Below are 13989 nucleotides of genomic sequence, written 5' to 3' on the forward strand. Positions count from 1 at the left end.
GGTCTAAGTCATTGTCCTGTAAATTGATCTTATTCTTCATTCATCCATCATACCTACTGAAGAGCATACATGTGTCCTGAGTGATTAATGGAAAATGGATTTAGAATTGTTTTATTCTTCTAAGAGTAAATCCAATAGTTCTCTTTTACATGATTTCTCTAATCAATCAAAAAGCTTCATCCTGTAACTTCATTTTACAAGTGTTTTCAGTTATAGAGTCACATTATTGTGTTACAGTGTATGAAACCAATAATAAAATGTATGAATATTTTCCCGGGTTTTCTTATAAACCTATATCCATTTGTTGATAAAGCAGATAGGTTTTCATCATAACATAAAATAGTGAAAGCAAGTATCAATCTCAGTCTTTTTTTCAATAAACATATGAGCAAAGAATGCAAAGAAGTATAAACTCCACGTATCATAACTCCTGACTTATTTTGCAGCTTTTGGAAATGTAAAGAACATTTAAGGTTAGGGACAGGTTAAGGTTAGGGGAAAGCATTTCAGAGTATCTTAGAGCTGTCGATTTTTTTATATAATCCATCTTCTGTTTGGTATTATAACTGAACTTAAACACTAGTCATGGATGTGGCTATCACCTTGCTCTGGGATGCAGAAAGAAGAGCTGAATTTTATATGCCAGCAGTTGGAAAACCACAGGTCCTTTTATCATGTGGAAGAGTAATTAAACTGGGAAATCTGGAATTTACTTTTGTGTTTGTTGGCTCATGGCTCATTTCCAGTTTTTGGCAAACAGCCGATTTTGTTTTGTCCAGAGATGAGTTTCATCCCATCGTATAGCAGACTGTGAATAAGATGCTTTTTTGAGTGGATTATTCTTGTCTTGTTTCTGTATATTGATGTTGGCATTGTCGCTTTCAAACTGTAGTATAACTTTATTGAAGACATCATCACTAGACATGTATTCCCTATTGCTAAATCCAAACAAAGCATACAGTGCTGTGAAAAATCCTGATTTCCTCTGTTATTGCATATTTTTTCACACTGGATGTTTTCAGATCTTTAGACATAATCTAATATTAGATAAAGGGAACCTGAGTGAACAAAAAACATTTTATTATGAGTATTTCATTTATTTAATAAACAAAGTTGTTCAACACCCATATCCCCTGTGTGAAAAAGTAATTGCACTTAATAACTGGTTGCACCAACTTTAGCTGCAGTGACTTCAACCAAATGCTTCCTATAATTCAATATGAGTCTTTCACATCACTATGGAGGAATTGTAGCCTACTCTTCCTTGCAGAACTGCTTTAGTTCAGAAACATCAGTAGGTTTTTGAGCATGAACTGCTTGTTTTAGGTCCTGCCACAACATCTCTATTGGCTTTAGGTCTGGACTTTGACTAGGCCACAGCAAAACTTTAATTTTGATTCTTTTCAGCCATTTTGATGTGGACTTGCTTTTGTGTTTTGGATCATTGTCTTGCTGCATGACCCAACTACGCTTCAGCTTCAGCTGATGGACAGATGACTGGACATTCTCCTTAAGAATTTTCTGATACAGAGCAGAGTTCATGGTTCCTTCGATCATGGCAAGTCGTCAAGGTCCTGAGGCAGCAAAGCATCCCCACACCATCACATTACCACCACCATGTTTGACTGTTGATATGATGTTCTTACTGTGTAATGCTGTGTTTTCTCTACACCAGACATAATGGGACCCATGTTGTCCAAAAACTTGCACTTCTGACTCATCTGTCCAAAGAAGATTCTCCCAAAAAGCTTGGGGATCATCCAGGTGCTTCTTGGCAAATGAGAGATGAATATTTGTTCTTCTCGGTTAGCAGTTTTTTCCACCTTGCTACTCTCCCATGAAGCCCATTTTTGCCCAGTCTCTTTCTGATTCTGGAGTCATGAACATTGACCTTATCTGTGGCAAGAGAAGCCTGCAGTTCTTTGGATGTTTGTTTTTAAGATCCTTTGTGACTTCCTTGACATTGCGCCTTTGGAGACATTTTGGCAGGTCAGCCACTCCTGGAAAGTTTCATTACTGTTCAAAGTGTTCTCCATTTGGAGATTGACTCTCTCTGTGTTTCAGTGGAGTCCCAGAGCCTTAGAAATGACTTTGTAACCTTTCCAGACGGATAGATATCAACACCTTTTTTTTCTCATCTCTTCAGGAATTTCCTTTGATCATGTTATAATGTGCTTGTTGAATCTTTGTGCTGGCAACTTGACTCTGATGGTAACAGTAAAATTAAGTGAGGTTTATATTGAACAGGACTGGCTGTAATCAAGCCTGCCTGTGTTCAATCAGATGACTCTAAATTATCCCTTTAATTGGGTTGATTTAATTGGGCAATTTCTTTTTTCACACAGTGCCAGTTGGTGTTGGTTAACTTTGTTCATTAAATAAATGAAATAAGTTAAAAAAGTGTTATTTGTTCACTCAGGTTCTATTCATCTAAAATTAGATTTTGGTTGAAGATCTGAAAACATTCAGTGTCAAAAGTCTGCAACAATAGAATAAATCAGGAAGGGGGCAAATTATTTTTTACGACACTGTATGTCAGCTAAGAATAAAACTGTGTAAACTAGTTATTCCACTCTCTTTTTACAGTCTTATACATGTATTTGGCTGACACTTTAGGCCAGACAACTTTATGGAGATTCCCTGTTTTTACATGTAAAGTTTGGTACCCACTCATATAGTATAATCTGTGTAAAGTACCTAGTTCAAGGCTACAGTGTGTTCACCAGTTATTTCAGACCACAACAATCTGTTTAAGAGTCTGTAGCCCTACCGGCTACTCCCCTCTGCCACTGTATTCACTGGATATAAATTTAAGTCTGCAAATTATTTAACTCTGGTTCTGAAGTGAAGACTAGAGGTGTCCAGTTAAGAGCCTACTTTCTGCTTTTTAAGCATAAACACTTAGGTAATAAAACAACAAACTTAAGGATGTATGTTTAAAATGTTCTTCAGTTTAAAATTCCACATTATATTTATAAGTTTTTCCCTGCAGTTTTAGTCAGAGCTTAGCATATTGTTCTAAGCATATTTTCCTTTTCGAAGCGCTTTGGTTGTTAGTCATTAATGATTAATGAAGTATGAAATGGAAATAACTAAGGGACACTATTGGTAACGGAGGGGCATCAAGTATATTGAAAATAAGGGCTTCCAAACAGGTGTGGGTCATGCATTAAGTAAATAACATCCCCTTATGCTCAGGATGATCTATAGAAATTCTGGAAAGGGCTGGTTGGTAAATATTAAGTACCCGAAAGCCACCCTGTTCAGTGGCTTTATATTGTTGTTTCCATTTTGTATCCACTACGTGTAGATCGGGAATAAAGACTTCAATAGCTCCTATTCCGAAGTGAATATTATATTTATGCTAATGAAGACCTTATTAGACTTTTATAATATGACTTCCTTTTCAAAATTAAGGTTTGCAATAATAAAGCACATCTGAACAGGTAAGATATCATTAATAATGACTGTTGCAGCTCGTATTCTAAAGCCATATGTATTTTGTCACTATTTTAAGATCAGTTACACTACTTGATACAAGGATTGCATTAGAGAGAACTTTTCATTGGTATACCAAGGTGAAAACTATGTTGAAAATCTAACATATGCTTATTATCCAGAAAATGTAAACATTTTAGACAAGTATAAGGAAGCAAATACATGTAATTTTTGTGTAATTCTGATACTTTGTGAAGTTCATTTATACAATATGGATTTAAAACAAAATTCAGATCGTCCACACTTAAAGAAGTAAGGCTTTATCTTGCCATGAATAATAATGTGAGATTCAAATACATTAAAATGTCAATTAACAGGTAAATACACCATATGTGGTAATAATTTAATCTGAATTTCTAGATCTGTTATCTGTAGCTCGTGAGTTAGAAAATAGCTTTATCAAAACTTCAAGTAGGCAATAGATTTTCTATTTTTAGGAGTTGTTAGAATTTCTTTTGTTTTTACATATTAATATCCCCTTAACAATGGTTTGTATAATTACGCACCTTATGCTATCTCAGTATAGAAGGTATACTGTCTTCACACACCCATAGAATTTGCACATTATATTCTGCGGAGCCAAACCTTGTTAACTTGAAGAAATGAAACATCGCAGTCCTGTTATTTTTTTCTACCATTTGAAGTCCGGAAGGAATTAATCCTTGGAAACATTTATTCTAAAAGGTAAACTCGATGTTCTAAAAGGTAAACAAAAGGTACATTTTCAAAATACGCTAAAACTGCAAGATTTCTACAGTGGGAGAAAGAAATGTCAGTCTGCATTTGCCCTCAGAAATACATAAAATGTTTCATTTCTTGGTTATCCTTTTGCATGGCCTCTATCCTTTTTCTCCAAACCAGACTGTTTCCTGTTCAGCCTGGATTCTTCCCAAGTGTTCACTTAAGTATTAAGCAGCTCTGTACCGTTAGATCATTGTAACTGGAAATAAATGTAAGCTGTCTGGAGCAGTAATGGAAAATAGTTTCTGATGATAAAATGGTAATGCGGCTGTATATGTAGAAGTCTGTGAAGTTCACATTTTAATGCCACTGAATGTCTTAGGGTTTTATTGTTAATTTTTTATGATTTGAGGTACAGTCCTCCTGTTATAAGCAAGATGTTGTGAAATGTATCAATAAGTGTTATCAGGCTGTTACTTAAGTTACCAGTGTATACCTGTTTTCTGCTTGCCCAGGTACTATAGAGTTGTCACATACAAGAAGAATGCTTTGTAAAACACAAGGAGGATCCTTGAGTAATGTATGTGGATTTAATTAAAGAAAATAAGTGTACTTTACTTAATTCTTGAGAGCAAACGGTTTTTACTTTTTTTTTTACCAAATACTAAAGAAATTCTCACCAGTAAGCATTATTTCTTAGAAACTATTTTGTGATCACACTAAGTGTTTGGAATAGAGGTATGGAAAAAAAACTGTGTTTAGGTTAGATTACTTTTGTTCAGCCTAGTCATCATAATAGAACTATTTTTTTGTGTTGGACATTAGGTATTTTCTTTGCAAAAACCTAAACCAACTGGATCAAGTTCCAGTCAAGGTCTGCCTAACAGATGAGCAGTTTTGAATTTAGATTTTACTAAATTTTAGGTATGATCTATTTTCTGTAGAAATGACAAATCGTAGAAGGCTACACAGTATTTTGCTTTACTGATTTACTGTTTTTATAATGACTTTGTGTTATCTTGTATAACAGTTACAAATTTTGTCCTTTTCACAGAAGATAGTTTGCAGTGGATATTAAGAGGGGAAGGGTTTAAAATATGGCTTAAGGTTATTTTGTAAGCAAATCTGCTGCTTCATTAGAATAAAAAGATGTAAACATTAGACTTTCTCACCAGAAATGGGGAATCTGGATGCACTTATTTAATGACCCATGGGCTCTGTAGAGTGTGAAGATTTGCATTCAGAGCAGAATTGTTTTTGGTCAATGGAGAATTCAATAAATAAGAGAATGCAGCATTTATTTTTCCCACTGAATACACTGATTACATTTAAGAAATATGTGAACTATGCCAAAGCAGTGCAAGTGAATGTTTAGACTGTGTCCCTTCCCCCCATTTCCAAGTTAAGGGAGACCCTGGGAACAGTACAGCTTTATGTAAATACTCCTCTGTCCTTGGACTTAGTGATATGTAAAAGTTTTTATATTAAGAATTGTTTTCAGTGTAAAATGTGATTATGACCTTATAAACACAGAACAAATAGTTTCTATCTTATGGTATTTAACGGTTAAAAATGGTTGAGGACATTTTTTTTAATTCAGATACTTATTTCTTAATGTCTCCGATATAGTTTTGATTATAGCCAAACAAAAAGTATGATTGAACAGGTGGTGGTGATAGTTTTGGTGGTTATGTGATGTTTTTTTTTAATTCTTCAGCTTTACTGCTTTCTGCAATACAACCTGGTGTTGTTTCTGAAATGATCTTCCTACTTCTTTGTGCTTGTGTATGTTGCTAATAGGAATTTAACTGATTGGTTTGGATTGAGGTTAAGCAACACACGTTAACAAGTAAAAGACGGGAAACCATAAACTCAAAAGCATTACAGTGTCTCTAGTGTCTCTATCAGTGTTTTTAATTTCATGCACTATTCATTATAATCATGTAATTTGTATTTCTGGTATCATAGAAAAGTGAAAATGTGTTTCATGTAACTGCAAAAGATTTGTTTCAGACAGCTAAGATGATAAAACAAATTGTTCTAGGGAGGTAAATGTAGGGCCTGATGGTCTGGTTAGTAATTCACTGACTATAGATTAGATTTAAACTGTTTTTTTGACAGTATTTCACATTATACAAAACCTACTTAAAATTAAATATGCTTTTAATTTTTAGTTGTATATTATGTAGATTATATTGCATAAATAAGCAATATTTTATATTTCATATGTAAGTATTCAATTGGTCTATATATATTATACATAGGAACCATGCAGAGGTTAATTCCACATTAAACAGTGAAAGGATTGATCTTTATTGTGGAATTAACCACTGTTTGTTCCTTTCAGCTCACACACTGATGCAGCTCTCTATTTTAACCTGTTAAATATAGATGTTACAGTAGCAGGAGGTTTCACCTTTTGTGAATACGTACAGCCTGGGGTCATAAAATGTGGATTTCTTTGAAGTATTTGATCCTGGTAGGCCTGCTGGGTTATGGTCTATCTTGTTCTTAAGCCATTTGAAATCTGACTACCAGTTGTATGACAACATCAGAAAGTAAAACTGGATCTGACCTCATAACAGCAAACTATTAATTTAACTAAAAACCTAGCTGGGCCAAATGATTTATATTTGTAAACTTTGTAATATCACTGAAAAATGTAGAATGTGTGCTGCATATAGCAGGAAATTCAGTTATTAACATTTAAGTTTATAACATTTAACAAGTGCATTTAGTATAAAATATTTTTGTAAATATCAGGTTAATAATAAAAGCATAACACTGTGGAAAAAAGTTTTCTGTTTCTAAAAGTGTCATTTATATATATTTATACAAAAAATGTCAGTACTTTTTAGACCATTTCCTAAAAAGCTCCACAATTAAATTAGTATGTATTGTCATGTCAGTAAAAATTCATCTGTACTCATTTTTTCTGCTTTTCTCTCATAGGATTCCGTAAAATCAGCCTTGATGACCTTCGTAAAGCTTACATTGTGAAGGATGTGCAACAGTATATCCTACACCGATTAGACCAAGAAGAAGCACTGAGGCAACACCTAACAAAAGAAACGGCAGAAATGCTGAATCAACTCCACATCAAAAGCAGCGGATGCTTCCTGTATTTGGAACGAGTGCTAGATGGAGTTGTGGAGAACTTCATCATGCTTCGAGAGATCCGTGACATCCCTGGAACACTGAATGGGTTGTACCTGTGGCTTTGCCAGAGGCTTTTTGTGAGAAAGCAGTTTACAAAAGTGCAACCCATCTTGAATGTGATTCTTGCGGCATGCAGACCGCTTACTGTTAAGGAGCTTTATCATGCAGTCTGGACAAAAAACATGTCATTGACATTGGAAGAATTTCAAAGAAAGATGGATATCCTGTCAAAGCTGCTCATCGATGGCCTAGGAAATACTAAAATCCTTTTTCATTATAGCTTTGCAGAGTGGCTGTTGGATGTAAAGCATTGTACTCAAAAATATTTGTGTAATGCAGCAGAGGGACACAGAATGATGGCTATGAGTTATACCTGTAGGGCCAAGGAGCTTAAACCACTGGAAGTGCAAGAATTTGCATTACACCTGATTAACTCCAACTTCCAAATAGAGCCCTATCATCTTGCACTCTGGATGGTATGGAATGGAACACCTGCTAAAGACTCTTTGACAACCTCCATCCCAAAAGAACAGGAGGTTTTACAGCTGTTGGTCAAAGCTGGTGCCCATGTCAGCAGTGAAGATGACCGAGCGTCATGTATCGTCCAACAGGCCTTGGAAAGGGAGGATTCAATTCGGACTTTACTTGATAATGGAGCTTCTGTAAACCAAAGTGACTCAAGTGGAAGAACTTTATTAGCAAATGCTGCATACAGTGGCAATCTAGATGTGGTTAATTTATTAATTTCTAGAGAAGCAAATTTGGAAATTGAAGATGGCCATGGACAGACAGCACTTACACTTGCAGCAAGACAAGGTCATACCAAGGTTGTGAACTGCCTTATCGGGTGTGGAGCAAATATCAATCACACTGATCATGATGGTTGGACAGCGCTAAGGTCTGCTGCATGGGGAGGACACTCTGAGGTGGTTTCTGCACTTTTGTACTCTGGCGCCAAAGTAGATTGTGCAGATGCTGATAGTAGAACAGCCTTGAGGGCTGCAGCTTGGGGAGGACACGAGGACATTGTGTTGAATCTGCTACAACATGGGGCAGAAGTCAATAAAGCAGATAATGAAGGAAGGACCGCACTCATTGCTGCAGCATATATGGGTCACAGAGAGATTGTGGAGCATCTTCTTGACCATGGGGCAGAAGTAAATCATGAGGATGTGGATGGGAGGACTGCTCTTTCAGTAGCTGCCCTCTGTGTACCAGCAAGCAAAGGGCATGCCTCTGTAGTCAGTCTACTTATAGACAGAGGAGCAGAAGTTGATCACTGTGACAAAGATGGCATGACCCCCTTATTAGTTGCTGCCTATGAAGGACACGTTGATGTTGTTGATTTACTGCTGGAAGGGGGAGCAGATGTTGATCATACTGATAACAATGGGAGAACACCTCTTCTTGCAGCTGCTTCTATGGGACATGCATCAGTTGTCAACACCCTTCTCTTTTGGGGAGCTGCAGTAGATAGTATTGACAGTGAAGGAAGAACTGTACTGAGTATAGCATCTGCTCAAGGGAATGTGGAAGTTGTGCGAACTCTGCTGGACAGGGGACTAGATGAAAATCATAGAGATGATGCAGGCTGGACCCCACTGCACATGGCTTCTTTTGAGGGGCACAGGCTAGTATGTGATGCGCTTATTGAACAAGGTGCCCGATGCAGTGAAGTTGACAATGATGGGCGGATTCCACTGATACTTGCTGCGCAAGAAGGTCATTATGATTGTGTACAGATACTAATTGAAAATAAATCTAGCATTGACCAGAGAGGCTATGATGGAAGGAATTCACTCAGAGTTGCAGCTTTGGAAGGACATAGATACATTGTTGAGCTGCTTCTTAACCATGGAGCTGACATAGACTGCAAAGATGCAGATGGACGTCCTACTCTATATATCTTGGCTCTTGAAAATCAACTAGCCATGGCAGAATATTTCTTAGAAAATGGAGCAAATGTAGAAGCCAGTGATACAGAAGGAAGAACAGCTCTTCATGTTTCCTGCTGGCAGGGGCATGTAGAAATGGTGCGAATGCTGATAAACTACCATGCTGATGTGAATTCTTGTGATAATGAAAAGCGTTCGGCTTTGCAGTCTGCAGCATGGCAGGGTCACATCAAGGTAGTACAGTTATTGATTGATAATGGAACTCACGTGGATCACACATGTAATCAAGGAGCAACAGGATTATGCATTGCAGCCCAGGAAGGACACATTGATGTGGTCCAGCTATTATTAGAACATGGTGCTGACCCAAACCACGCAGACCAGTTTGGACGCACAGCCATGCGAGTGGCTGCAAAGGGAGGGCATTCACAGATTATCAAACTTTTAGAAACATATGGGGCTTCTAGTTTGAATGGTTGTAGTCCTTCTCCTGTTCACACAATGGAACAGAAGGCTCCCATTTCTGTAACTGGTAAGATGCAGTCTTTAACAATAAAATCAAACAGCTCTGGCAGCACAGGTGCTGGGGAACTCCAGCCTTCAGGTCGTGGCTTATCTAATGGACCTGTACACGCCTTCAGCTCTCCTTCAGAATCCCCTGACTCAACTGTTGACCGGCATAAGTCTTCTCTCTCCAACAACTCTCTCAAAAGCTCAAAGAACTCTTCCTTGCGAACAACATCATCAACGGCAACTGCCCAGACTGTGCCAATTGATAGTTTCCATGGGTTGTCCTTTACTGAGCAAATCCAACAGCACTCTTTGCCTCGCAGTCGAAGCAGGCAGTCTATAGTATCACCGTCTTCTACAACAAAGTCCATAGGACAACATCCCAGTTCACCCTCTAGTGAATATGAATGGAGTCAAGTAAAGCCAAGCCTAAAGTCAACCAAAGGAAGTAAATTAAATAATGCATCCAATGGCTCAAGTAAGGGTAGTTCAGGGGAGAAAAAAAGGTCCAAGAATAGTGGCTCACAAAGTCAGGTGTTAGAATATGAAATGACGCAGTTTGACAAAAGGATCGCTCTAACAAAGCCTGCATCAAATGCTGGAGTGACAGTGAAGCAGCTCCTTCCAGAACCTCAGTGTAAAATAGTTGTTCCCACTCAGCAAGAGGTGGGAAGGTCACCACAACAGTTCCTTATCCAACAGCAAAACAGTACAGAAAAGAAAAGGAATGGCATCATGACCAATCCGAACTATCACCTTCAGGGGAATCAAGTTTTCCTTGGGAGAGTGTCTGTCCCAAGAACTGTCCAAGATAGAGGGCATCAGGAAGTACTAGATGGTTACCCCATAGGGGAGACGGAACTTAGCCTTAAACAAGCCCTGAAACTGCAGATTGAAGGAACAGACCCAAGCTTTAACTACAAAAAGGAAACTCCATTATAGCTGGTACGTTATGTCAAACATGGACTGACATGTTTTTTAAAAAAGAAATTAGAAAAAAATATAGTATCTTTTTGCTGAAGAAAGAATTTAATTGGTAGCTTAGTATCATGTCCAAAAAGTACAAAAAGGAAGGCACAAGGAAGTTCATGAAAACATTTTCCATGTAACTTGGTGTTCGTAGCTCTTGAATCTCCCCATGACTTTTGTATAAACCTTTATCCTATTGTACATTGAGAACCCTGGGACATGTTTCTGCTTGATTTTGCTTGTTAAGCAATACTGAAATGTAGGGGACTGCTATTGAGTCAAAATAAGACTTGACAAAAAATATCTTGTCTGTTTTATTTAAATATTTGAGAGAATATAGTTAAATTATTAAACTGAATTAATGTAATTTTGTTTTAGAAATACTTACAGGGAGCAAGATTTTTTAAATTTGGATGCTAATACTTTTTAAAAAGCAGAGGCTTTGGTTCTGTGTATTAAATTGTCATGATTTGGAGGTAACGCTTCTTTTACAACACCTTGTCTGCTATGAATTGATTCTTCTGGTGGTAAAAAACAAGCAAAGTAAATTCTATTCTCAACTCTAATGCTTCTTTGTTGATTACGACATCGTATGAATAGCTGTTAAAGTACATTTTGTGAAAGTTTTAAGTCCTGTTAAATGTCCATATCTCATATTTTTAAAATAGATAACTGAAATTTACAGCTGATTTCCTTTTATTCTGTTTCAGATGTCTTCAACAGTATCCGCCATACAGACATTGGAGAGAATGTGCCAAAGGAACCTCTTTTATCTGCAGAAAACTGAATTTATTTTCCACTTTTTACAGAGTGGGAACTTTGAACACCTCGAAAGCCTAGGGAAGAATGTGATTGCTGCACACTGATTACATGAACTGATACTGCAATGTGCCTACATCTGTGATGGCCTTTTCAGTGTAACCCTGCACGCTTTATAATTTTATTTAATGTACCATATATTTAATATGCAGAGTATGCACTTTTTTTAGACAACTTCTGTTTGTTTCCTAACAAAATAATTGTTGAAAATGCTTTTTTATTGTTTTCCTTGCCTGCAAATATACATTTCTAGAAATAAATGTACTGCCTAGTACAATACTGCAACACCTCACTGTTGAATTTCAAGATATTTCATCGCCTAGGGCAGTGTTACATGTATTTATATACTCTGCCTTTCTGATGTCAAAACCTCTATGTAGACTTGAAACAGTGTTCCTCTCATAAGAAATCGTACATTTCCTATAGATCTTGTGTGTTTTATGTTAACAGAAAACGTAACTTACAGTATGGATATAATCAACACTATTTATTATGGAAAAAGCCACTTGTATTGTGTATTATACCATGGTGCTGTCATGATCATTTCCCTACAGATATTTAAAGGGGCTGTGTTGACATCCATTAAGCATTTTTATTTTGTTCATGAATACCATAGTATTACTGGGTCCCCAATAGCAAATTTCAATGAAATCATCAGGAACAGTTGCTTTTGATTTGTCCCAGTGGGACTTTAATTACTAGATATGTCAGAAAAGATACTTAAAATAGTGTTAGATTTAAGCTTCTTAGTGTGCGCCAGTATTTGAGGTTAGAGAAATTAATTTCATCAGTAACACTGTTCTGTATGAAGTTGTTTTCAGCAGCCTATGATATGTGCATTGCAAGATAAGATGTGTAAGCTCTTTTTTTCTAAGACTTTCCTTGCTGTCGTAATTACAATAAGACATTCTTGAGAATGCAGCAGTTTGTGGCAGAAAACACTTTCCATGGGTTGGTAAAGGGTATTTTTTTTCTGATCCCTTGAAGCTTTAAACTTCAATAATATTCTTGTTTTAAGCCAGTGTTGGATGTTATATGCTTGTCATGTCTCTGAAAGTCAATGGAAAAACAAAGAGGAAAAAGTATTGGTTTCAGCGGCTATATTTCATATCCCCAAGCTTTGACTGCCAGGAAGCAAAGGAGCTCAGAATTAGAGCACAAGGAGCTCTGAGATTCGGAACATCTGTTTCTTGTGGACCTGTGAAGGGTGTGTGCGCGTTTTTGTGTAATGTCATAGTTTTTCTGGCTTTTTAGTTTCACGAAGATGGACTATCAGTATGCCACTGCTTTCCTAAATTAAAAACAAAGTGGAAAACCATTAATGTATGGAGAACTATGTTTATAAAGAAATAAACTGTGGCCATCTTTCAAACAGATCTGTATAACAGCTTCAAACTAAAGGGTTCTGGTTTTTGCTTAAACTTGCAAGCTAGCAAGGACTGGGAAAAGCACATAGGAAACAGAAGGGCCCTTTAAAGGCCTTCTGTCCTGGACAGTATTTATGATAATTTAGCCAAGTTTTGAACTTATTTTTCCATCTTTTTTTTTGTTATGCAAGTTTGTTTTTCATTTTAGGCTGTAAGGATTGCATTTAAACAGTATGGTTGTAAATAGCATATAATGTACATTGAACTTCACATTTTAAAAATTATTTTATTTCTTGTATTATATGAAGCTGAAATTCCTTATGTATATTAAAGTGCTTAATAAATATATTTGCTTTTCTGCAGGTAACTGTTCAGACTCTCCCTTGTTTATAATGCTGACACTTTTTTTAATCAATAGCCCTTTATAGCATTCACATTTTTTCATAACCACATTTTTCCTGTCTATTTTATAAATCACAACATTCATTTCATGTGGCCACATTATAAAAGCTTAGATGTATTATTAATTATTATTTAGGTTTTTCATTGGATTGGTTGCATATTATTGTCACAGTGCTTCAAGGGGACAGTTATCAGAACTTATTTTGTTTTATTTTATATGACATTTTCCCTTCTCACTGCAATTATTTCTGTATTAGCATATACTTAACACACATCTGTGAGCAGTCTAACATTGTTTCAGAATGAAGGTGTAAATATCCAATAAATATGTACTTTGGCTGATCTAATTAAATCTGAAATCAGTATTGTAAATATAAAAAACCTATGCTCTTCATTTTCAGTTGGGCATAAATGCAGGAATGGTTCCGTTCCATGATGACTGCCCTTCCCTGTGGCCTTTCCACCTCTAATGTTGAATTTTGTTTTAATTATAAGACAGAGGGCTGAACAAAGAGTTTCATGCTCTTGACATAATGTTATAGAATACAGAAAAGCATATATAGTACAGAACAGCATGGCTATAAACTGGTTTATGTTGCAGGGGAAAATGTTTCTTGTGCTCCAGTAGCAATATTGCCCTGCTACTTTGCAGCTGCCATTATTATCCTTGTTACATTTTCAGTTTGTTT

The 13989-nt window shown here is 36.5% G+C and overlaps 1 protein-coding gene across 2 annotated transcripts in view; it reads left to right on the top strand.

Annotated features, from left to right (window-relative positions):
- The window catches only part of ankrd50 (ankyrin repeat domain 50), a 39827-nt gene extending 26567 nt beyond the window's left edge, over positions 1-13260 (top strand). For both annotated transcript variants that reach the window (XM_015343988.2, XM_006629161.3), the window contains exons 4-5: positions 7132-10688; positions 11423-13260. In XM_015343988.2, coding sequence (XP_015199474.2) covers positions 7132-10685 — 3554 coding nt within the window. In that variant the 3' untranslated portion in view covers positions 10686-10688; positions 11423-13260. The remainder of the gene's footprint in view (positions 1-7131; positions 10689-11422) is intronic.
- The last annotated feature ends 729 nt before the right edge of the window (positions 13261-13989 follow it).

This window comes from Lepisosteus oculatus, chromosome 1, assembly GCF_040954835.1.
Source record: "Lepisosteus oculatus isolate fLepOcu1 chromosome 1, fLepOcu1.hap2, whole genome shotgun sequence".
Lineage (NCBI taxonomy): Eukaryota > Metazoa > Chordata > Actinopteri > Semionotiformes > Lepisosteidae > Lepisosteus > Lepisosteus oculatus.